Source organism: Adiantum capillus-veneris, chromosome 12 (assembly GCF_014529385.1).
Source record: "Adiantum capillus-veneris isolate H3 chromosome 12, ASM1452938v2, whole genome shotgun sequence".
Classification (NCBI taxonomy): Eukaryota; Viridiplantae; Streptophyta; class Polypodiopsida; order Polypodiales; family Pteridaceae; genus Adiantum; species Adiantum capillus-veneris.
In genome coordinates, this window is record NC_140942.1 from 99,984,331 (window position 1) to 100,008,637 (window position 24,307).

General features: G+C 48.5%; 1 protein-coding gene across 1 annotated transcript in view; it reads left to right on the forward strand.

Annotated features, from left to right (window-relative positions):
- LOC147446213 (psbP domain-containing protein 7, chloroplastic-like) overlaps positions 1-22,785 on the forward strand; it is a 66,283-nt gene extending 43,498 nt beyond the window's left edge. Inside the window, exon 3 of the mRNA XM_086525480.1 lies at positions 22,430-22,785. Within this exon, the coding sequence (XP_086381606.1) occupies positions 22,430-22,739 (310 nt within the window). The 3' untranslated portion in view covers positions 22,740-22,785. The remainder of the gene's footprint in view (positions 1-22,429) is intronic.
- The last annotated feature ends 1,522 nt before the right edge of the window (positions 22,786-24,307 follow it).

Sequence of the window (24,307 nt, forward strand, 5' to 3'; positions counted from 1 at the left end):
GGCCCTCCTCCTGCCAATGACGTGCTGCAGCGGGGCGGGCCTCTCTTTGTGGTGCAAGTATATGACGTCCAAACCGAACAGTGTACTGAAAGAAGGGGACTCCTGGGTGGTCTGCAGAAGAGAAGGGGTCCCTCCATAGCCACTCACCAGGATTCCACTGTACTCGTGCGAGTGGACAACACTCCCAAGCCCATAGCCTCCAGTGTCCAGTCTCAAGAGCTGCTGGGTCAGGGTCTATGACGCAAGTCCTCCCATAAATGCCCACAACTCGGATCCTCTAGAAACAACACTCTGCTACCTGCGGGGCCTCTACTGCAACTCGCTGTAATCGTCCCCCACCCTGAAGCTCGAAGAACAGGGCTAGGACAGTCTCTGAGCAGGCCCTGACTGAAATGAGAACCTCCAGTCGTGTGAAGTGTCCCATCCACCGGGGTGCTACTGGCTCGAGAGGCGTGAGCCACTCAGCTGGAACTGACCCTGAGATGTCCTGACACATGCTCTGCACCCCTCTCATGTCTGGCAGCTGGAAACCCTGCACCTCCTCTAACAGACCTGCGAACTCTAGCCAGTCACCTAGAGAGCGCGCTGGACCTGCTGCCATGGGACCCCAGGAAACATGAGGCCGACTACCAACCAAGTGGCCTCTCTGAGTGCTAACCATGGGGTTCCAGACGAGGGGCTGTCGTAGGCGCTCCTCCGTGGACATTGGCTGTCGCTGCTCCAGGCCACGTCGTAAGAGCTCCCAAGAACGAAGCAAACTCACAGCGAAGCGGTCCTCCAATCTCCTGCTCAAACCAACTCGGCGCATCTCTGTAAAGATCCATTCGGTCGAAGGTTGCCAAGGGCCTCCTGACTGAGGCACCCTAGCACGAAGCCTCTGCAACAAGAACTCCTTCCAGGGCTCCTCACCTGGGAGAAGTCCTCTGACTATGAACTTCCCAAGAAGGGCTCTGCTGTGTTGTGCTGGACCAATGATCCCAAGCCCTCCCTGAGAACAAGGAAGCGTGATGACCGACCAAGCCACCTTGGCTCGGGCCATCTGATTATCACGTCCTGACCAAAGGAAGTTCCTGACCAGCCTCTCTACCTGGCTAATACAAGAACTCCAGAAGATCCAGTAGGAAGTGATGTACCACATAGTCGCCAACAGCACCTGGTGGCAACAACTACTCTACCAGCCAGTGAAAGTCGTGCTGAGCTCCAATGTAACAGCTTTCTCCTAATGGACAGGAGAAGAGGAGCAATCTGCTCCTCGGGAGACAAGTCCAAACCAACCTGACAACCCAAGTACCGAAGTGTAGTCCCTGGGGGAATCCACCTGAAACCCTCTCCTGGCATCCAATCTGGCACAGGAGCACTACCAACCGAGAAAGCCACTGTCTTTCTCCAGTTGATCAGTGCGCCCGATGCACAACAGAAGGTCTCCAAAGCCTGCTCACATCTGTGAAGATTGGCCTCCTGGCCATCTAAGTACAAGGCTGAGTCATCGGCAAACTCAACGTCCAGTAGCTCATCTCCCCGAATAGGGAGTGCTAAGCCCCGAAGACCAACCTACTGTGACACCAAAAATCTGCTCATCGCCTCCGCATAGAATAGAAAGAGTAAGGGGGCAAGAGGACAACCCTGTCTGACCAAGCGTGTGAGCATGAAGCGCTCACCTCTCCCTCCTGCCAAAAGCACCTGACTGTGAGCCTGTCTGTACAAAGCTGACACCCCTCTGATCCAAGCATCTGAGAAGCCCATCCTACGGAGAGTGCCCTCTAGAAAGTCCCAGTCAACTCGGTCGTATGCCTTCTCAAAATCGAGAAGAAGAATTACTAGGTCCTCACCACGGAGCCGTGCCAGGGCAGAAGCCTCCCAGAAAGTAAAGATGTTGTCAAGGATACTTCGTTCCTTGACAAAACCTGTCTGAGTCCCATGTATAAGGCTCTCTAAAAGTGGCTGAATCCTCAAACTCAGAGCCTTGGCAAGAATTTTGTAGGCTGAGTTGAGGATGGTGATAGGGCGCCACTGTCGAATCTCATCCAAGGAGCCAATCTCCTTGGGAATGAGGTAGATCATGCCCTCACTTATGCTGTCAGGCATCACTCCTTTGTGCAAAATGTATTGAAAAGCACTACAAAGATCTGGGCCAAGCAGGTCCTAGTACTCCAAGAAAAAGCTGGGAGTCAACCCATCCTCACCTGGACAACTACCACGAGGGAGGGCCCTAAGAGCCGTGTGCAGCTTCTCAAGCTGAAGAGGCATCTCTAGCCTCTGTCGCATCTCCTCTGTCACAAGACAAGTTATCTGTGCCCAAACCTACTCCCTGCATGCATCTTGCCTCTCTGACTGAGGCTCAGCCGACAGTAACTCACGGTAAAAGTCAGTAGCAACTGCACGCATATCCTCGGGCTCACAAGCAACTGACCCATCGGGCCTCCTCAACTGAATGACCTTGGCATGCGAGTGCCGAGGTCCCACTGTCTCAAAAAAAGCACCTGTCACTCTGTCACCCACCCGAGTCCAGTGAGATGCCTGTCGGTGAAAGGAAAACTCATGACGCCTCTCCTCTGTGCTAGCAAGCTCCTGTCGAGCCTGCTGTAACTGCTCCTCCAACCATGGACTGTCTAGATGCTGCTCCTGCATCCTCTGTAGTGAAGCAATGCCTCGTCTGAGACGCTGCTCCGCCTCTCTCGCTGCAGCCCGGCGAGCCAGAGAGTCCTGAAGAAAAAAGTGGCTAAGCTGAGCTAGGCCTGAGGCCACTGTGTCTGCACGTGAGACCTGGCTGTCCATGCACTCTGTCCAGAGAGCCTCAACCCTTTCTTTGAGTGTTGAGTCCAACAAGACCCTCTCTGGGATGCGAAGCATCGTGCTCCCCCTCCTCTGTCTGTCTGCCACCGAGAGGATCACTGGTGCATGGTCCGAGAAGGATGTCCCTGCCAGGATGCCCACTGATCCCCCCAAGTCACTGAAGTGGTCACTAGTGTAGAAGCGATCTATCCGCGATAGATTCACTCCTCCCACTCTGCAGTCCGATCTAGAGAAGGCAAGACTGTCTTGGGACCTCACAAAACCAGAGTGCTGCCATGTGTGCGAGACCCTCGAAGTCATACACAACCTCTCCCAAGCTTCCAACTTGACTCCATGCACAGTAGCATGGCTGCCCCCAATCTTGTCAGAAGGGTCCTCCAACATGTTGAAGTCCCCTTCTATACACCAATGATCGGCCTGCGGCAAAGACTCAACAATCTGTGACCAAAACTCTGCACGAGCACTCGCCACATTGGGCGCATAGATGTTCAGGAAGCCCACAAGGCCACTCTAAACGTGCATAGTAATCCACTGAGCCTTGCCTGGCACAATAATCCCTCTGCCCACAATGGCCTGCTGCAATGAGTCCGCAATAGTTATACATACCCCACCCTGGATGCCTCCAGGTCCAAAAGTAGTTGACCAAAAGGTATCATATCGTCCACGCAAAATCTGACCACATCGCCGAATGTGGCTCTCACACAGATGGTGCTCCTGAAGCATAAGGAGATCAATCTCTCCTCCCACAAGGCAACGCTAAAGCTCCTGACGCAATCGGCCCCGCTGTCGCTGAAACTAGGGCCCACCTAGTCCCTGCACGTTCCATGAGACGATCCTCATGGGGAGCGAGAGAGAACAGATGCTGCCGCAGCAGCAAGATGGGCTATCTTCGAGGCAGGCTTGGATGGGGAGTAATCCGCATCCGAGCGTCCTCTAGATAGGCGTGACTGCAGTGAGTGCCTAGCCCAAGCCCAAGCCCAAGCAGAGCGAGCCGTGCGTAAAGCAACCTCCTCTGTCCTGGAGTCCTCATGAATGTATACATAGCAAGGCAAACACTGCGTATCAGCAAAGAAGTACACCACAATGTGCCTACATCCTGCTTAGTCTGGGGGTGTCACCGCAAACTTGGCCAATGGCCACAAAGTCTGCAGCATATCTGTAACTCCAAGTTCTCCCACGTGGTGAGAGAACTCTAAGACCTGTGTATGCAACCATCCCACCACTGAGTCGAGGGACCACTGTCTCGGCCCTACCACAAAGGGGGAAGGAGAAACCAACTGCTGAGTCCAAGCCCTCTTTCTCCCTAGTGGCGAGGAACAAAACATGGACCCTGAAGCAGGCTACCTCATGGTCTGCTGCGGAATCGCCGAGAAAACGAGTGAACCCGTAGTCAAAGAAGTCCCAGCGGCGTCAGATGTCAATGCTTGTCAGTCCACGAGGGATAGTTGCAAGGGAGGATGTCTGAATCTGCAAAGGGGGCCGCAAGAAGGGTTGACCCTCTCTCGCTAGGCGACTCATGGCAAAGGCGTTGCCAAGAGATCTCCTAGCCACCAGAGAGGGACCAGTCTCCTGAGTAGACTGTGAAACTGGAGCAGGAGGGGGGGGGGGGGGGGAAGGAGCTGGGGGTAGCGGAGGAGAAGAGGGGCAGGATGGGGCGACAGAGATAGAGGGGCGAGGCAGAGAGGTGACAGGAGCAAAAGGCGGGGAGGATGAGGAAGAGGGGGGGGAAGTCGGGGGGGGGGGGAGGCTGTGGAAGGTGAAGCGGAGGTGGGGGCTGGCGCAGGGATCTCCTTTTGCTCAAGAGGACCAAAGCGGTTCCCCGTGGGAACCCACTGTTGCTGAGTAGGCACCCGAGGGCCACTCTGAGTGCCAGGCTGACGCTGTGGCCCCTGGCGTCGTCAGCCACGGGCCTGCTGCCACCCCTCCTCGGCTGGAGCCCCAGGCTCGGAGGGTGGCTCTGCATCTGTGCGCTGTGCCGCTAGCTGTGGTTGCGGGCCAGCCCTGGCAGGCTAGGGCTGAGGCTGTGGTGCAGGTCGCGGCCTCCTCCGTGGACAGGCCTTCGCTAGATGGCCTATCTGTCGGCAAATGAAGCACTAGTTCATGAGGCCCGAGTACTTCACACTTTGTCTAAACCAACCCCCACTCACCCGAGGCAGAAGGATAACCTTCGGGAGCGTGTGGGTATCTCTGACCAAAACTCGAACTGAGGGGATGCCTGCCGCCTTGGCAGCTACTGATGCTGCCGTACGAGGTGTCTCCAGGACAGTCCCAATGGCGGAGCCAATCCTAGAAAGAAGTGGTAAGTACTCCCTCCGTAAACCCGGAAAGCAGACTGAGATGGGGATGTCTGCCTCCTCTACTAGAACATCCGAAGCCGGGTCAAACCATGTCGCCACTGTCGAAAGTGGGCGCGTGATGCTCGGATGGCCAGTGGACTCATAGCTATGACCTTGGACGCCATCTCAGAGGTCTCAAACTCGATCTGATAGTAACCCCGTCCGAGAATCTGGACATCCAAGATCTTGCCCACCTCTACGAGAAGGCGGGCCTGGAGAAGGTCTCGCAGCTCTCCTCTGCTAGGTCGGGTGCCAAGAATCTTGCAGATGACCGAAGTCGCCTGCAAACGCTCTACCTCTGCGGCAAGGCTCGCTTGCTCTCTCGGGGAGAGAGCAAGTCGAATGGTGGGCTCAGCGGGGTCGGGCGAGGGGGCTTCTGACGAGTCCCTCTGTGGCGAAGCTGCAGCCTCCATCTGTGTCTACTGCTGTGGCGTGAGAAGAAGGCGACGGGAAGATGCTGCAATGAGGCGCACAAAACAGTCCCAATGACTGACGCAGTGCTGGAGGGCCGAATTGCAAGTAGCTCACTAGGCGGAGAAAAACCACAGCGGGCAACGGCCGGGGGGGGGGGGGGGGCTAAAGTGATAGCGCGGCAGCAGCGTGTGGGAATGGCGGGGGCGGCAGTGGCGGGCATTCAGCGCGGGCGGGCGGGCAGGGGGCAGGAGGCAACGTGGGGGGGGGGGGGGGGGCGATGGCACAGCGAGGGGGCAGCAGCAACGAGCGCCAGCTTGTACATTGCCAGCTTTTGGACCAAATGCTTTTGAAACTTGAAGCTTTTGAATTAAGACTCTGTCTTTTGATAAGTACATGACAGCTTTCAAGGAAGCGCTCACCTTCTGTAAGGTGGATCCCACGCACGACGGGCAGCGCTTGAGGGGCGGGGGGGGGGGGGGGGCGATGGCACAGCGAGGGGGCAGCAGCAGCGAGCGCCAGCTTGTACACTGCCAGCTTTTGGACCAAATGCTTTTGGAACTTGAAGCTTTTGAATTAAGACTCTATCTTTTGATAAGTACATGACAGTTTTCAAGGAAGCGCTCACCTTCTATAAGGTGGATCCCACGCACGCTGTGTATATGTGACTACATGAGGATTACTGTTGGGCCTTAATCAAAGACAAAGCCCCGATTGACGTCGAGGATGCAGTGGCAAAGGCCAAGACGTTCCATTTGACAAATGGAGCGAATTATGAGAAGAAAAGAAGTTCAGACCACCAATCCGGCGAGGGCACTTCGAGGAAGCGACTTCAATTCAAGCAAAGGTCCAAATCACCGTCGAGGTCTTCTCAGGAGAAGAAGAAAGCCAGGAACGCTGTGGTCATTGATGCAGTGAAGAAGGGGGCTTGCTTCGGGTGTGGGCAGACAGGCCACCAAATCAAAGACTGCCCCAAGAAGAAGACCAAGAAACCGCAGGGTTGTCCTTCGGTTCAAATTTGGATCTCAGGTAACCTTGATGTTATTCAAGTTGAAATCCATCACTTAGCGCACAATTCATACACTAATTGTACTTTTAGCACCAAAGTGTTTGATAAGCACGATCTTCTCCGTTTTCCCAGGAAGATCAATGGTCATGACGTGACCATACTCCTTGATAATGGAAGCTCACACAATTTTGTGGATGCAAAATTGGTGCAGTTCTTCGCTTGTAGACGCGAGACAGTGACCATGAGTATTGCGTGAAGATGGCTCGTGGCGAGGATATGGATGTATGGAATCAGATGGTTACTGATTTGTTGCTCGAGCTAGCTGATTACAAAGAGAACCTGGATTTCCACATCATGCACCTAGACAAAGCAAATGCTATTTTAGGAATTCCATGGTTTTATGATAAACAGGACACATTGTATATGGACTATGTACATCACTCTCTTGTTTTGTTAAACAGGACATGCCTCGTGTATCTGTTTCACTTTGTAATCAGATTTTTGTAAATAATGATTTGCAATACCAATTGTTACTGCTTTGCAAAGGTTTAAAGATACAAAGCCTTCTAATGTTGACTTTTATCAGTGTGTACCATTTGCTTGGTTTGATTCATTAGTGCTTGGTACTTGTGTCATTGAATTTGTAGAAAAGTTTCATATTCTTCTTTTGAATTTCGGGATTTCGACGAATCCAACTGTCACAAGGCGGGCACCACGTGCCAATAGAAAAGAACAGACTGAACAGACTTTTAGCACTTCAATAACAATTGAACTGAAAGAGAGAGACGACACGCGACACGAAGTGGCGGAATTCCACCCCAGAGAGTATTGGCCCCAAACCTTGGCGCCCCTTTCGGTATTTCTTTATATTGCATCATCAAAGTACAAGCCGGTACTCCAGACTGTGCACCTTCTCCAGGAAGCATGCCAGAGAATGAGCCCTAGCCTCATATTTAAAGGCCCTTGGCCTAAAAAGCAGTTTACATGAAAAGCTTTCAAAATCAAAAGCTTTAGGTCCAAAAAGCAGTTTACATGAAAAGTTTTCAAACTCTGGCCAAAAAGCAATGTCAAAAGCTGCCAACGTAAATCACGGAAATCCGTACAGCCTACCACGTCATCATGCCAGCGCAATTTTTGGAAATCAGCCACGCTGTTGCAGTTTTAGGGTTAGGTTCTAGAATGTTGGGGTTAAGGCCTATGTGCCTTGACCGGTCGCCCAGGTCATGGGCGCCCGCCCACTGTTACCCTATACTTATAGTGAGTATATTGTATAGGGGGAGCTGCCACTTCACAGTCTCCCCACCCACATCGTGTGTGTCTCCTTCTCTCTCTCTCTCACTCTCCGTCTGTGGTGCTCCCCGATCCCCTTCAATTGGTATCAGAGCTATGGTGACCGCGGAGAGCACGACGGCTTTGAGAGATTCGAGGCGATAGCTCGCTCGCTCTCGACGGTAGAGAGATTAAGAAAGCTTGGAAGCTTTGTGAGAATGCAATGGGAGCTTGTGAGCTCAGTTGAGAGTGATGTATGCTCTTGTGGAAGCTCAGAAAGGAGTGTGGAAGATTGTGTGTAAGGTGCTGCCCTAAAACTGTGTGTGCAGCAGCACTGTTTTCAGATTCGTTTTTCTCCTTGTAGAATGCAGATCTGAGAATTCTGTCCGCGTGGCCCATCCGTTTCGACGTGGTCTACAACTTTGCAGAAGAAACTTTTTGCAAATTCCTCACCATTTTGCTGATATTCAGCTCAGACTGACTGTATACAGAAATTCCAGATTTTCTGTTGCCGCATTGTGTGCGAGTTTGATGCACTTTTGGAAGCACGGGAGATGCTTGATGTTGAGTGCATAAATTCTGAGCTGAAGATGCAATTGCAGCTTGTGTTAAGCTTGTGGTTTGAGGGTTTTTTGGTAGACTTGGGCAACGAAGTACGGAGGCATTTACACACCACCGAAGTGGTCTCTTGAGAGACGCAGGTTTTTGGAGCACACAGGTGGAGCTTCTTTCACTGGTTTTCACAGGATACTTTGGCAGCGATTTTGTGCTTGGATTCATGGTCTTTGCGAATGGTTTGCATATGGTTATGGCGCATGGTTGATGCCCATTATATATGCATTTTGGCGAGCACTTTCAAGTGCCTGTGAGCTCTCTTGAGAGCATTGTTTTCGCATTGATCAAGTTTTCGGATTGCAAATCTTTTGGCGCTTGCTTATGCGCGGTCACTCCGTTGATGTACGTTGAGTGCGGATTGCCATTGTATGTGAAAATGTGGAGCCATTTTAGCATTTCTACTCATTGGCATTGAGTAGTGTTATGGTTTATGGTAGAGATTGTACTTGAGTTTTTTGCTCAGTTTTCAGGGAAAATTTTGTCGGATTTTTCCCAGATTCTCGCCATAGTTTGTGATTGAGTGTTTACTCTCACTTTGACAGGTTTTGTCAGTTTGGACACAGTTTTGTGTTTTTGTATCCACTCTCACAAGAGTGAGGAGTTGTGTATCTTTCTTTGCTTGAGACAGTGGTTTGCTCTCAGGTGGGAGAGTCTTGTGATCTCGAGCATTGTTTGCCATAGTTTTGCAGAGCTTATGCATGTATGTTGAGTGTAGTTTGATGCGCATTGATTGCTCATTGTATTGAGCTTGCAGGACAATGGTTATTTTGTGTTGATAGCCATTGTGCGTCGAAACTCTGGCGAAATTTTCCCAAGAGTTTTATGCGTATCATTTATGTGATCTAGGTAGAGATTGCGGGTTGCACTCAGCATTTGCGTGCGGTGTTCTCTGCAGGTGGGAGATTTGTGTGTGTGTATGCATCGATACCGCACAGTGTGGGCTTGGTGATTAGCTCACAGATTGCAGTGTGATACTAGAGCAGGCGAGGCTTGTATTGACATTGCGGGAGCTCTATTTTGGAGTGTGTCTCACAGGTTTTACATTGTGTTTCTGGCCATATTTGTAGACAGTTTCAAGGTGTTGTTGGTGAGGTGGTTTTGCTTTCTAGTTTGCTACATTGTGCTCATGGCAGAGACAGGTGATCGATCAGATTGTGACCTCTCACAGATGTGCGTGTTTGATGGGTCAAACTTTGCGACATGGAGAGAGTGTATGCTTGATGCATTGACACATCGAGGGTTGCATCGACCATTGAGTGGTGATGCAGGTAGACCTTCAAACATGTCTGACGATCAGTGGCAGGAGCTAGAGGAGATGGCACTATCTACGCTCTCTTTGCACCTTGCGGAATCTGTATATGCTCTTGTTATGTATGAGACTACTTCGAGAGCACTTTGGCGCAGATTACATGATATGTATGATAGATTTGAGTCATCACGGACTCGTGTGAGACATGTACATTCACGAGCACGCCGACAGGTGACATGTTGGTATTGTGGTCATTCTGGACACGTTAGACGGCGTTGTTTTCGTCGTATGCGACATCGTAGGAGACATGGCAGTCTCAGAGATGTATGTAGTGATGCCATGGACTCAGTTGCTTTGACAGTTGAGGCAGATGTAGTGTCGGAGTATACTAGTGACGGGGATGTCACTTTTACCTCGAGCTATGCACGAGATGCTATACATGTGGATAGTGCACTCCCTTCGCAGTGGTTGCTAGACGCAGATGCTATGTTTCATGTCACGCCGCATCGTGCATGGTTTTGTAGCTATTCTAGCGGGATGCTTGGCAGTGTACGTTTGACCGATGGATCGGTGCATGCGATAGCAGGTGCAGAAGATGTGAGATTGTCATTACCGAGTGGTGCATCTTACTTGTTACGACATGTGCGCTATGTACCAGATTTGACAGTGAGTTTGATCTCGATTGGTCAGCTTAGAGATTGTGGATGTCAGATTTCGCTACGAGAGCGAGATTTTGTGATGCATTTGGGTTCGCTAGTGATTGCGAGAGGTGCCAGGAGTGGTACAGGTTACCCATTGCATGTGGATCACGCGAGAGACGGTGCTGTCTCTGTGATCATGCAGCCAGGTAGAGAGCGAGAGAGTAGGCGAGTCTCTTTTGCTTGTGGGTTGCAGGATGCTTTGCATGGAGTGCAGAGCAGTGACTTTGTTGTGCAGGTTGCGTCTACGGATGCACAGGTAGAGCGGGACAGCTCTAGTGAGTCACAGCAGGATGAGTCATCAGAGGTGATGACAGAGATGACTCGCATGGATGCTGAGATGTCGACTATTGTGGAGTCATTTCTTGATATGCTTCTGCCAGAGCTTGATGCAGATTCAGGACAGATGGATACTCTTGGTACACATGTGATATGTGGTGGGCACGAGGAGTCACTCCAGAGCTCGGAGTCAGAGTGCCATGGTCTCTATGATAGGGGACAGGATTGCCATGAGTTGAGTTCTGAGTTGGAGGTGGCAGAGGTTGCCAGGGTTGCATCAACGTTCGGTGTCCTCATGTACGAGATGCTGATCTCGAGGCCCGACATAGCAGCTGCAGTGGGAGCATTTGCAGCAGGGTTGATTAGTTGTTCGATGATTGATCTCGGCATAGAGCATAGGGGAGATTTGCAAGTATTGGATCGATACTTGCAGGAGTGCATGAGCTCTTGTAGACTATTTGCAGAGCTTGGAGCTAGCTCTGTGTGGCTTCCGCAGCGGGATGTTTGTCTATCAGTAGAGCCGGATGCACTAGCTCATCGAGAGTCAGTGGGCATAGGTTGAGAGAATATCTCACCTTCTATTAGTTGTACACTAGTAGATCTTGCTTAAAGGCACATTGGCCTTTAAGTGGGAGGTTGTTGGGGTTAAGGCCTATGTGCCTTGACCGGTCGCCCAGGTCATGGGCGCCCGCCCACTGTTACCCTATACTTATAGTGAGTATATTGTATAGGGGGAGCTGCCACTTCACAGTCTCCCCACCCACATCGTGTGTGTCTCCTTCTCTCTCTCTCTCACTCTCCGTCTGTGGTGCTCCCCGATCCCCTTCATAGAATTAGGGTTTGCAGGTTTTAGGGTTAGGGTTTTCAGAATTAGGGTTTCAGCAATTAGGGTTTCTGGCAGAAATTAGGTTAGGGTTTTCTGCACTCGGGCAACCACGTCATCACTTTGTGACACTTCTTCTGTTGCTTGTTCTTCTTAGGGTTTAGGCCCCTCGGCCGGCATTTGTAAGTTGGCTCCATTCTTTAGGCTTTGACACGTCAGCAGTTTGTTACACCGACGTTACCCGAGAAATCATGACTGATTTCAAGGATGCTTTTCCTGATGATCTATCTCCTGGCTTGCCGCCTTCAAGAGGAGTAGATCATGCCATTGAGTTAGTGGCTGGTAGTCAGGCTTTCTCAAAGCAACCCTATCGGTTTAGTAAAACTGAGGACGCCGTAGTCTACGCCTTGAGGAAATGGCAGCACTACTTGTATGGCTCTACGTTTGTTGCATGGACAGACCATGACTCTTTGCGTTATGTCTGTGATCAGGGTGATCTCAGAGGCCGGAAGGTTAAATGGGTTAAACTTATGCAAGAGTTTGACTTTGAGATCCATTACAGAAAAGGATCCAGCAATCGTGTTACGGATGCACTCAGTTGGATTCTTGAAGTTAATGCCTTGTCTATGGCTGAAATCTCGACGGATTTCTATCTCTCTCTCCAAGGGCTATGTCATTCCGATAGCTATTTTGGCAAGATATGGAACGAGTCGAAGTGGGGCATGACTCGTGTACGGGCTTGGGTGATCCGGACCCAAGCGAGTTGTGCTGGAGAGACGAGATAGCGACAATATTCATTAGAGCCTAGAGGTGGACTAATGTTCATAAATGGAAAGGTCTGCGTGCCGGAAACCAATGAGGTTCGACAAAGGATTTTGTTTGAATGCCACGATGTTCCTAGCACTGGGCACCAAGGCATCCTGAGAACTTTGGCATTGGTCAAGCAATATTTGTATTGGCCAAGGATGCGCTCTTACATAGAGAGCTATGCGAAGAGATGCACTTAGTGTCAGGTCAATAAGGAAGAGCGCCTAAGGAAAGTTGGCCTGCTACATCCATTGGAAATCCCTGATGCCAAGTGGCAAAGTATTTCCATGGACTTCATCGTTAATTTGCCAAATACTAGTTGGGGCAATGACGCCATTTGGGTTGTGGTTGATAGACTTACAAAAATGGCGAAATTTATACCAACGAAGTCGACAGTAAAAAGCCATGAGTTGGCGGTTTTATGTGTGGATCAGTTTTACAAGCTGTATGGTTTGCCAGAGGATATCGTCAATGATCGAGACACTAAGTTCACTGGGCAATTTTGGCGAGATGCGTTTGCTCATCTTCAAACGAAGTTGAGTATGTCATCTTCTGATCATCCTCAATTCGACAGACAAACTGAGAGGATGAACCATATGTTAGAGGACATGTTGGAGCTTATGTCTCTCACAGGGAGTCTGATTGGGAACGGTACCTTCCACAATTAGAATTTGCCTACAATAGTAGCAAGCATTCTGCTACTGGATTTAGCCCATTCATGTTGATGTACGGATTCGAACCTAAATCCCTGATTGCTATTGGCTTAGAGAAAGTCAAGGATCGCCAAGCTCGTGATTTCTTGTATGACATGCAAGAAATGCTCGAATTGGCTAAGGATAGTAAGAGGATGGCTCGCAATCGAGCTACTACTTATGCTAATCGAAAGAGATCTCCAAGGACTCTAGATGTGGGACAATGGATCTATCTAAAGATACCCAAGGATTCCAAGACTATGCGAACGGGAAAGCATTATAAGCTTTCAACTAGATATTGTGGTCCATTCTTGATCACAAAGAAAATTGGTCAGGTTGCCTATAAACTGGCTCTTCCTTCGGTTGTTAGTGTGCATCCAGTGTTTCATGTCAGCCACCTTAAAAAAAAAAAAGGCGAATCCGACATTTTTATGCCTATCGAGGAAAATGTATGATGGCAAGATATGCAAACTGAGTATATTTCTCGAGAACCAGAGGCAGTTTAGATCATCGTAACCGTCATTCGCACCAAAAAGCTTACGACGAGTACTTAATTAAATGGAAGGGTCAATCTGAAAGGTTTGCTACTTGGGAATCGGTTAGACCTTTGAAAGCTCAGTATCCCCACTTCATTGATGAGGACATCAATGGTTCTTAAGGGGGGAAGTATGTTATGTCTCACTTATAGGAGAGGGGATCTAGTCTAGATGTCGTCGGGATGGGCGTCCCGTGTTCGGACGGGCATAATGTGAACCTGGCCAGTGTGGCCGGCCATTATTATAAATGGGAGGCCAAGGCCTCATTTGAAGTTATCGCCCCCACTGATAGAGTGCCAGTGGTTAGCCCGTGAGGTTAGGAGTGCGCGACATCACCTCAAGGAGGTGAGGCCGGGTGGTATGGGAGTTCAATCTTACTTACAGGTGCACGCCTACGTCCTCAGACGTTGGCCTTAGCACGAGGGTGCTACCGGATGGTGGCTATGGTCGGGTGGTTTGTCTGGCGCATGTCTGTAGGCGGTTCGTGTAGCTGGGAGATCCTCTCCGCGTGTTCGTTTCATCCCCCCCTTTTCAAGGTGAGGTACTGGTACCGAGCTGTATAGCTTCCATATAGTCCGCCAACAACTCTTTGTCATTCCACTCTGCTGCGTAGGCCCCACGATACTTGAACTTCAGGAAAGTCTGCAATGCTTGCTTCTTTGGGCCACGCCGAAAGCGACACAGAATAATCTGCTTCAGCTCCAATGCTTCAACTTCGTCTACGATCTCGGATTCACCTTTTTCAAGAATCTCCTTTGAGGAATATCCTTGAAATCACTTCAAACGCAATATTATACACATTTGTTCCTTGACTAGAAAAAGACTATGCTTTTTAAATGACTGCAGATGGAATGGATAACTAACAATGATGAAACATCGTGAATTTCTTGAATGCAAACTCTTCATCTGTTCTAGAGTGATCTTCATGCATTTGTGCTCATCCGTGAGTGACTCATGTGCATCGTGCAATATGACTTGCCTATGAAAAGGTAACACACAAAGACAGTAACGAAAATACAAGAGATTGTCACGAATGAGAGACTCGGACAATGCATACTGACTAATCATACAAACAAAAAATACTTCCTCAATATGTACCGTGGACGTCGACTCGAGAGCCAAGATCGGTCCTGCGTGACTGATCGTATCTGCAATTGGGTTAGCTTTTCTAGAAACACAATCAATCAAACCACCAACTTGCTCACAAGACTGGAACCATCTAGCTTAATGGTCATTCCAAGGTGTACACGTACCGACCCGGAGCAATTTGACAACTTGATGATCCTTACGAACAATCAAAACTCTAAAATGAAAAAAATGTGTGTCATGATTAGGAGAATGAACGACTGAGAGAGGTTCATTTTCATGCAATAACTGATTCTTTTCTAGACTATGTGATTATGTACTGAGAAATGTGAAATGTTATATTAACGTCTTCAAAAGGCCAAAGTGACCTATGAGACCAGAAAGTTACAATGTGGTGGATCTGATACAAAGTCAGAGTCAGAGTAACAAGATGACAACAATGACAAAAATGAAATGACAAATGTCACAATAAAATACTATGGAATCCTAAACTACTAGGTGTGAACAGCAGCTAATTGGGATAGCTAGATCACAAGAGATCCAGCATCGGTCGCTGCCGGATCTCATCAATCTCCTCCATGGTTAGTAGTCTGATCGGGCGTCATGCATGTCGAGCCAAAGTGATCCGAATCCTCTGATGCAGCCTCCGCCGATGCTGTGTAGTCCTTCGCAGTCGTGGGCGTCTGGATCTTCCCAGCTCAGTCGCTCCGTCGATCAGCGTGCCTCTGGTGTGAGATGACGAGCTCTGTTGCGGTAGTAACTCCTCCGGGTGTCCAGTGGCAGCTCTAAAGAAATCTGTGATCTGTCTCTGGGACTGGCTAGCCTCTCCTCTCATCAGGCTCTCTCTGTGTCTGCGTAGCCAGAGCAAAAACAAGCCCAAGCATCTCTGATCCTCATACTGCATGACTCTGGAGAATGGTCCAAAGCCCTCTCTGAACAAGCAATGGAAGCGGCCTCGTATCTCGTAGTAGACGGGGCAGTGGCATGTGTAGTGCAACTCTGTCTCAGGCTCGATGTCACACAGGGGGCATGTCCTGGCCTCTGCTGGTACTCCGCTGTATCTCCCAGTCTCGATCCGCAGCTGGTGTGAAGATGTACGTATCTGGCCGATAGCACATCGTATCCCATGAGACAAGTGGGTGTCCATGTATCTGGGCCTCGTCACAAAACCATCAACCGTAAGCTGGAGGAGATGCTCTCTGTAGAAAGCCATCTTCGTGCCCAGCTCCTGTGTTGGCTGTATCCATGTCCTCCTGGTGTCTAGCTGAGTCAAGTCTTGGCGGATAAGCCTGGTGATCTCGGATTGTGTAAGAGTCAGAGAGGGTGCATCCAGTGAGTACTGGAAGGGAGGCAATCTGTCTATGCTGAACCCATGCGCCTGAAACCATGATGTCATCTCCCCGTACCAGCATGCTGTATCTCCCTGCATGGCTAACTGTCGAGAGGACTCAAGTGCAAGGCGGGCATATCTGTCTTTGGGAAGTTCCCACATGCGGTGTATGAAGGAGACCGATCTAGTGAGCGCCTCAACCACTAGTGGTGGGGCAGCTAGCTCTGCTCGCACAATAGCGCGTGGTACTGAGGCCTTGGCTCTAATGAGCCGCGAGATCATAGAGACTAGAGGCTTCTCCATGTCCCCCCATCCATCATTGCGGCCTGTCCTCCCGTGATGATCTAATGATGGTCCCCAAATCTCAGCTCCATAAAGCAATGCAGAAGCCACCAGAGTGTCAAAGAGCTAGAGCTTCGTCCGAGGCTCCTGAAACTGAACCTGTGAACACATCCTTTCCAATCTACCCAATGCTGCATGGGCTCTGGTCAGTCTAGTCTCTGCTGCCCTCCTCAATGAAAATGCTTGTCCACTAAAAACCACTCCGAGGTAAGTGTACACATCTGTATACTCCACAGTCTCCTGGTTGTATGTGAATGCTGGCGCTGACCTCCTGATCCACTGTGGGGTGGTATTAAATACCATGACCTTGGTTTTACCAAGGTTGACGGACAAACCACTTTCCTGAGCAAACCTATTCAAAGCATCCAAATGAAGTTGCATCCCCTCCGGAGAGTCGGAGATCAACACAATATCATCAGCATATAACAATAATGGAATCCATGTCCCTGCCAGCTGTGCACCTCTATCACCATCTCTCTCAATTAGTCAGAAACCTCATCCACATACATACCAAATAGAGTAGGAGAGAGCGGGCAGCCCTGCTTCACCCCAATAGTGGAGTGAATCGGTGTGGATAGACCCTCTGAGGTGCGTACCTGCCCCACTACTGACCTGTATAATGCCATGACCCCCCAAATGAGCTCTGTGGGTACTCCCAGCTGCTGTAATCTGCGCATCAATCTAGCTCTAGGCACTGTGTCAAATGCTTTGCGGAAATCCACAAAGCTACGATAGATCCGTCTCCCACGCGATCTACCCTCCTTAATGATGGCTCTGAGTGTCCAGATATGGTCAAGAGTAGAAAAACCTCTCCTGAACCCTGCCTGCCCGGCTGCGCGTATCCCCCTCTCTTTCTGCCCATCTACTCAATTGTTGCTCAAGAATAGATGCATACAACTGTGCCAATGTGTGTCCAATCATGATAGTGCGATAATTCCCAGGCTCCATAGGGTCTCCCGACTTGAAGATAGGTACAATAGTAGATAGGCTCCAAGTATCAGGCAAGCCCTCACACATGGCACGGTTAAACATAACTGCTAGAAGCTCTGCTAGTAGATCTCTGGCATGTGTGAAATGCTCAGCCACTAAACCATCATGATCGTATGCTCTCCCAGTCCTCATCCTGTCAATGGCCTTCCTCACCATCTCCGCGGTGAAAAAAGCACATGTGTGTGGGCATGGATCGGGAGGGTCGGGAAGGGGGGGCTGCTCAGGAACCGTGTACAGAGATGATGTGTACTGGCCCCAGTCCTCTGTAGAAGTGATGGCGGGGGGGGGGGGGGGGGGGGGGGGGGAGAGTGCTCCTGAAAGAGCCGCCATGCCTCACGTGAGTCCTGACTCAAGAACAGCTGATATAGATCCTGCTCTAGCCGAGCCAAAAATGCCCTCTTCTTTCGCCGCACTAGGCGTCGGAAGTCAATCTGTGACTGTCTGTGAGTGATGTCCCCCAAAAGCACCTCCCTCTGAAGTCTAGCTCTAGTGTCCCGGCATTCCTCATCATACCAACTATTATGGGGCATGCTCCCTGAACGGCGCCTTTGCTCAGGCTGGGTATGTGGGTATGCCTCTGCTGCTGCATCATGTAGTGTCTGTTTCAATATAGTAGTAAGCTCCTCCAGAGGTTGCCCTGGCTCCTCTGTGCATAGGCGTCTGTAGATCCCATCTATGTATACAGAGTCTGTCTCCCGCGTGAAGGTGTAGCGAGTAGGGGCTGCTGTCCGTAGCCTGTGTGCTACACTAAACTGAAAAGAGATCGTCATTGACACAAGAGCATGATCCACTGCCACACCAACAGGTCTGGGTCCAACCGTGAGATCCTGGATACTAGAGATGAGGCTCGGCTGTGCCATGACATAATCCATTGTGCTGGCTCCATGTCTGTGTGGAAAGCATGTAAAACCCCCTGAAGCGGGAAATCTCTGTAGGCCATTCAAGATGGCCAATCCATGTGCAGTCCCCATGTCTATCAAGTGTCGTCCATACTTAGTGTGTTCTCCATCTTGTGATAGTCTGGATAGGCCTATCTCTACAGCATCCAGCTCTCTCAGCATCTCCTTTGAAGTATCATAAAATACTGTCTGATGATGGGCAGTCCTAGCATCGAAATCCCCTAGAATGATGATGTCACCATCTCTAGAGAACTCCCATATGTCATCATCCAAAATAGAGAAAGGGGACTGTCCTCTGGGTGGTGCATACACTGACGTGCTCGGGGAAAGTAGCAAATAGCAATGTAAAGATATCTGTCTATCTTTGCTCTCAGTCTCACCCACATGTACCTAGCTTGCTCATCTCTGCGGGCTATATGTATCAATGGCTGCAACTCCTCCCTGAATAACACTGCCACTCCTCCTGATCCTCGCCCTCTGCGCTCTGATCTTGTCTCTTGTCTATAGGCAGTCTCCCATCTATATCCACTAATGTGAGGCATAGACTGCCCAGGGGCCTGATGTGTCTCAGAGTAGAAGGCGATGTCTCTTCCCCTGAAACTATCCTCAAAGGCACCCACATCAAGTCGCATAGATCCATTACAATTCCACGTGGCAACTTTGAGGGTGGTCCCATGGGTCTCGCACCGTCATGTGGAGCGCCGCTCTACAATCACAACCCGGCCATCTCTGTAGAAGGCCGTCTTTCCCTTCTCCCTTGCCGCTTGAATCTTTGGCATTACCTCTCTCATATGCGCAAGCTGTGTGAGAGTGAGGTCATCTCCAAGGAATATGCCCGTTTTCTTTAGTGTAGGACGCTTCTTCAAGAAGTCCTTTGACTCCATGGATGAGAAACGGATGATTAGAGCTCTCCCCTTTGAAGTCTCCCCATTGCCTTGTGTCTTCTTCCCCACCCTCCATGCCTTTGTATGAGTAGCCTCACTACCCATCATGCAGAGAAGTTCTTCAACTTCCCCTTCCACATCATCTCGGTCTCTTAGACCGGTTACTCTTATATGCAAAACTCTAGTTTTCCTTCCTTGTTCATCGTCTAGAGTCATGTTGATGATTGTAGGAGTGGGGACAGATGTGGTTTCTTTCCCTTTGCCTTTCTTAGTGACTTGTATCCACTTCTCGGCCTCATCCGCCTTCTTTTGCGTCTTCGTGATCACATCTATCCACGAAGACGTCTTTACCATCTTTTGTTTCTCCTCCTCTTTGATCATCCGTACCTGCTCTTTGATGACCTTGATTTCCTCTCCTACTGAAGGCTGGAATTCCCCCTCCTCTAGTCCACTGCTCGCTTTATCAACAAGTTCTCGCTTGAGAGCTGAGACCTCTTCTTCAAGTGCTTTGGAGTCCGCCTTAAGTGCTTGTAGCTCTGCGTGCAGGTCCTCTTTCTCTTTCTTCCACTATGCGCCTTCGTTGAGAAACATTTGAAGAAGGTTGGCCTTCTCTCTGAAAAGAATTTTCCAGGTCCGAAAAATTTTCGAAAAATTTTGCAGGTCCGAAAAATTTGCAGGTGTGACTGCGCGCTGTTTGCACTGTAATGCACCTGCGGGCTTGGGGGGGGGGGGGGGGGGCGGTCCAGCCACGAATAAGGCGATGGCGATGCAGCAGGCAGGTGGCTCGCAGCTCAGCAGAGAGGTACGTGCGCTGGTGCAGCAGGAGGAAGGCAGGTGGCGTGCAGCTCAGCAGAGATGTACGCGCGCTGGTGCAGCAGGAGGAGGGCGCGCTGCGTTTTAGGGTTTCGCCTCGGACAGTGACAGTGACAGTGACGGAGAGAGAGAGAGAGAGAGAGAGAGAGAGAGAGAGAGAGAGAGAGAGAGACTATGAGACTGTGTGCTTTATCCTCTTTCAAAACATGAGAGTGGGAGCAAAGATAGAATGTTCTTGTCACAGCAAAGAACCACGGGAGGTGCTCCTTTAACTGTGAGAGAGAGAGTGTTTTCTTTCCAACTAACTTGTGGATTATAATCTTTAAACCACTTGATGCCAAAAAATCATGTCTCATTCTTCGTGTTTGGACAATCAGCGAAGTTGAGGTTTCGAGGTCGCATATTGTCAAGTTTTGAACTTCATACTTCTTCGATTATATTTAGCCTCTTCTAGGTAGGTTCGTAGCCGTATTCATTTCTAGTATTCAGCTTACATTAGGATTTCCAGGATTAAAAGTTGTTGTGTGGAGTTTGATTTCCAGGATTAAGTCTTTGAGATGTCTTATCCTTGTTAGTTTGAAGTTGAGTAGATGTTTCAAGTTTTAGCGAAGTAAGTTGCTATAATTTATGCCTTTTCTAAAAGAATTTTTAAGTAAATAATGGTTTCTTTTGTTTAGTAGCAAATCGAGTTTTTTTTCTGGGCGTTGAATTTGGTTTCTTGTGTCCCTTACTTTTGTATTTTCGTGAGTGTTTTTAGTCCCTCTTATAATTCGGAAGTTCAGAATATTCCGACCTTATGAAGGTATAACCTCCTCAAACCGTTGTACACTCATTTGTCTAGCAAGATGGCAAGCACAATATACATATATGCAAATCTTGTGGTAGCCAGCTTCAAAAGCTCCTTTGTGCTTAACTGCCTGTACAAAGCAAGAATCGTGGGCTTCCTTGTGATGAAGCTCACACTTTTAATACCCTCATCTAGCACAAGAAAAACCCAAGGCAATTTCCCAATGTCCTTGTCCTCAAAGAGAAAATCAAGTGTATGGCATGTGCAGCTAGTGAAGAAGATAGAAGTTCATTTTGCTTCAATAAGAGACCATGCATATACACAATCCGCAGGCATTGTCCATGCAAACTTGGACAACATTCTCATTCTTCAAAATGCTAGAAATGTATTCCCCTCATTTGTATTGCCCACTTGTGTCAATAGACTTGAGAAAAATTGATCCGTGGTTAGAAGTAGCCACGACATTTATAATAGGCCTCCGCTTAGTGTCAGACCCCAACCATTGCATGCAATTGTACATTCATACCTCTTCCACTTTCCTCACACACCATACAATTTTTTGTTCACGCACCTTGACCTCACTTACCAATTCCTTTTCTCATATTTGATTGAAAGTAGAAGGCTTATAGTTGGAACCCACTTCCCCAATTGCCCTTAACATATCCATATAATATGGAGATTTTGCTTGGGATATCTTCCGCATAACAGAACCTGTGTAAGGCAATGTTTGCATTCTTCCTTGCTTGCAAAATCCAAGACTGCCATGCACTTGACTAGCTCTTCGTTTCTTTGATAAAGAGCCTTCTACATTCACAGAAGATGACAATCTACAGATGTTTCCCAAATCCCCTAAATCTGCAACCACAACATCAAGTTTAGTCTCTTGTAATTTTTCCTCCACACGTGCACTACATCCTTTACCTCTTTTGGGGGGTGATAGAATTTGTCAACCCCAAATCCCTTCAATCCAAGAATGTGTGTCCTGATGTGCGAGGGACCACCATCGCATTCATGAGCACAATCACATAGTCCCACTCTTGCGACTTTTCTCCCCATCGTGAAAAGGGAGCAAACACTATGAGTGTAGATGACTTGGGACTCCGAGTCCAAACACTCATAAATCGCGAGGCGAGAAGAGAGAACTCACGGCAATTGTGTAGCAACCACCCCTATAGAGGAGCACCCCCAAGAAGGTAGAGCCTCCCTTCTCTTTCTTGCTCTCTCTGCTGAGCAGATGGTGCTCTCTGTCGACCTGCACAAAAGGAGGGCCTCTCTATTGACCTGCAAATTAGGTGCTCTTACAATAAGTCCATTTTTAGGTGACAACGCATAAGGGACGAAAATTGATTGAATTTAATGTGCCCCCAATTTTTTGAAGGCGGAGTATGACATTCAATACCATACTCCTGTTTTCGATACGTTTCCAAGTCAGTGCATGGAATTCTCCCCAATCATTGCCAATGATTGTATGACCAATGATTGGCTAGCTGCCTTCACAATAATTGGCCCCCCTCCTCCCCCCGATTCTTGACGGCAGGGAATGGTGCATCAGTGACCATTCCCACGTAATCACTGCTCCCACCATGGCTTCCGGCTCTCCACCGGTCGCCATGCAGTCGCAGTGATTACGGAAAATGGTTACTGACAGACACCATACGCGTATGGAGAAGTATAAAGTGAGAAAAAGTGGTGGAATGCTGTTTTTCCTTTTCGTTTTGGGGGGCTGTTGTTGTAAAGTCTTGTGTTCTATGGGAAAGTTTGATATCAGCCTTTTTTCACAGGCTCGACAAGTTAGGGGATCCTAAAACGGCAGGAGATGTGATTCTCAAGAGCTTTACAAGTAACTCAAAGGTTATTCCAACGCTTCTTCATGCTGAGAAAAGGGAGGACCTATTGAATGGCGGGAGATTCCTGTATTACAACCTTGAGTTTTCAGTTCAGGGCCAATCATTCTTAAGGCATAATGTCTCTGTATATGCTGCATATAATGGGCAGCTTTTCTCGATGAACGCACAAACTCCGGAGAAGCTATGGCCTGATTTCAAGCAGCAATTTTTCGAAATGGCCAACTCTTTTAAAGTGAGGCTGTAAAGGAGGTCTTTGGTTGGAAAATGCATCAATGGCAATTTTTTGGTCATGTGTATTTGAGTAGGTGCCAATCTATCTGTTTGAGATTAAGTGGTTTTTCCAATTTTGTGGATTTCCTTGCTAGGTCTTTTATACTTGATGTCAGACCAAGCGAAACCGCAAGCATTGTAGCTACCTGTTTTGTTCTAGCATGTTTTGCGCCTTACATGCCTAGCTCTTCAGGTACAATGACATTTTTTAGTTAAATGAAAACTCTTCCACTCATTCAGACTCACTTCTACACTAGCTCACACACTTTCCATGCAGATATTTTTACACATGCAATCATACTCATTTTCCATCCACAACCCTACTTGGAATGTCAAATAGATAGCCACACATTTAGATACATTTCTACACATGCACGCATGCACACACACACACACACTTTGCTCATGCGCATTCAGACTCACTTCAACATATGTGCACATGTACACTTTGCAAGTACACATACACATATACTCCTTCTCTATTCACACACATAGCCTTGGGTTATCAGATAGGTAGATTGGAATGGTGGCATACAATCTCTAGGAAAGCTGTCTAGATAGATTGGAGACTCGCCTTGTTAGCCATCGCAATTGGACACATGATGGATATTGCCTCGTTGGGTGAAAAGGCCTTTGACCATTGTTTTATCTTTAGAGGGATTTACTGGTCTGTTTGGTCTTCTACTTCCTGATATGGTATATTCATTGTTTGTGGAATTTATAAATTCATCTTGTAGTGTGAGTTACGTGGTTTTACACTAAAACTAATTTTATATGTGTAAGTCCAAAGATTATAAATGAAAGTTCATCACAGTTAACGGTGTACAAGTCATACATCTATCAGCTAAATCACACTTCTAATAGTTAACAAGCTATGCTATCCTAACTAAACACATTGTGGTGGGGTTATAACAAAGCAAGCTTGAAAAGATTAGGCATAACCTAGATAAGAGGTGACTTCATATCAAAGTCAAGCTATATGTGCTTTAAAAGACAATTATAGCCCATACGAAGTTTGATCCCTACAACACAACTCTAATAGTGCATGCACCGACGGATGTCTAATGAAGTATTACATTGCGCTATTGGAAACAAAATAAATTGTGTCTATTGTGGGATTAGACCACATTGGCAAGTCAACCCCCCTCCCCCCCCCCCAAAAAAAAACCCAACCCAAACTAGCATCGTAGAACTTTAACCACTTTTCATGTCCCTTTGAGCTTTATAGGTTTTATCTACTTCTTTTGTACCAACATGTGCCAAATCTGCTTCTTCCACAATGGGAAACTGGTTCCATCCAGCTTCTTGATATTGTAAAGAGCAGTGTCCTGTGATCCAGCCATAGCTACGCTTCAAAGTAGTTTACTTTCTTGGGAAAAATTCGGCAGAGTTTTCTCTGTAAACTGACCTCTGAACCAATATCAACCTGTCAAATGAACCAAGAAAGCTTCAGATTCTGCAGAAATTTTGGCAGAGTCTCCTTTGTAAAATGGCTCTGGTGTACTAAAAACAGACCAAAAAACAGCTCAAAAAACACTGTCT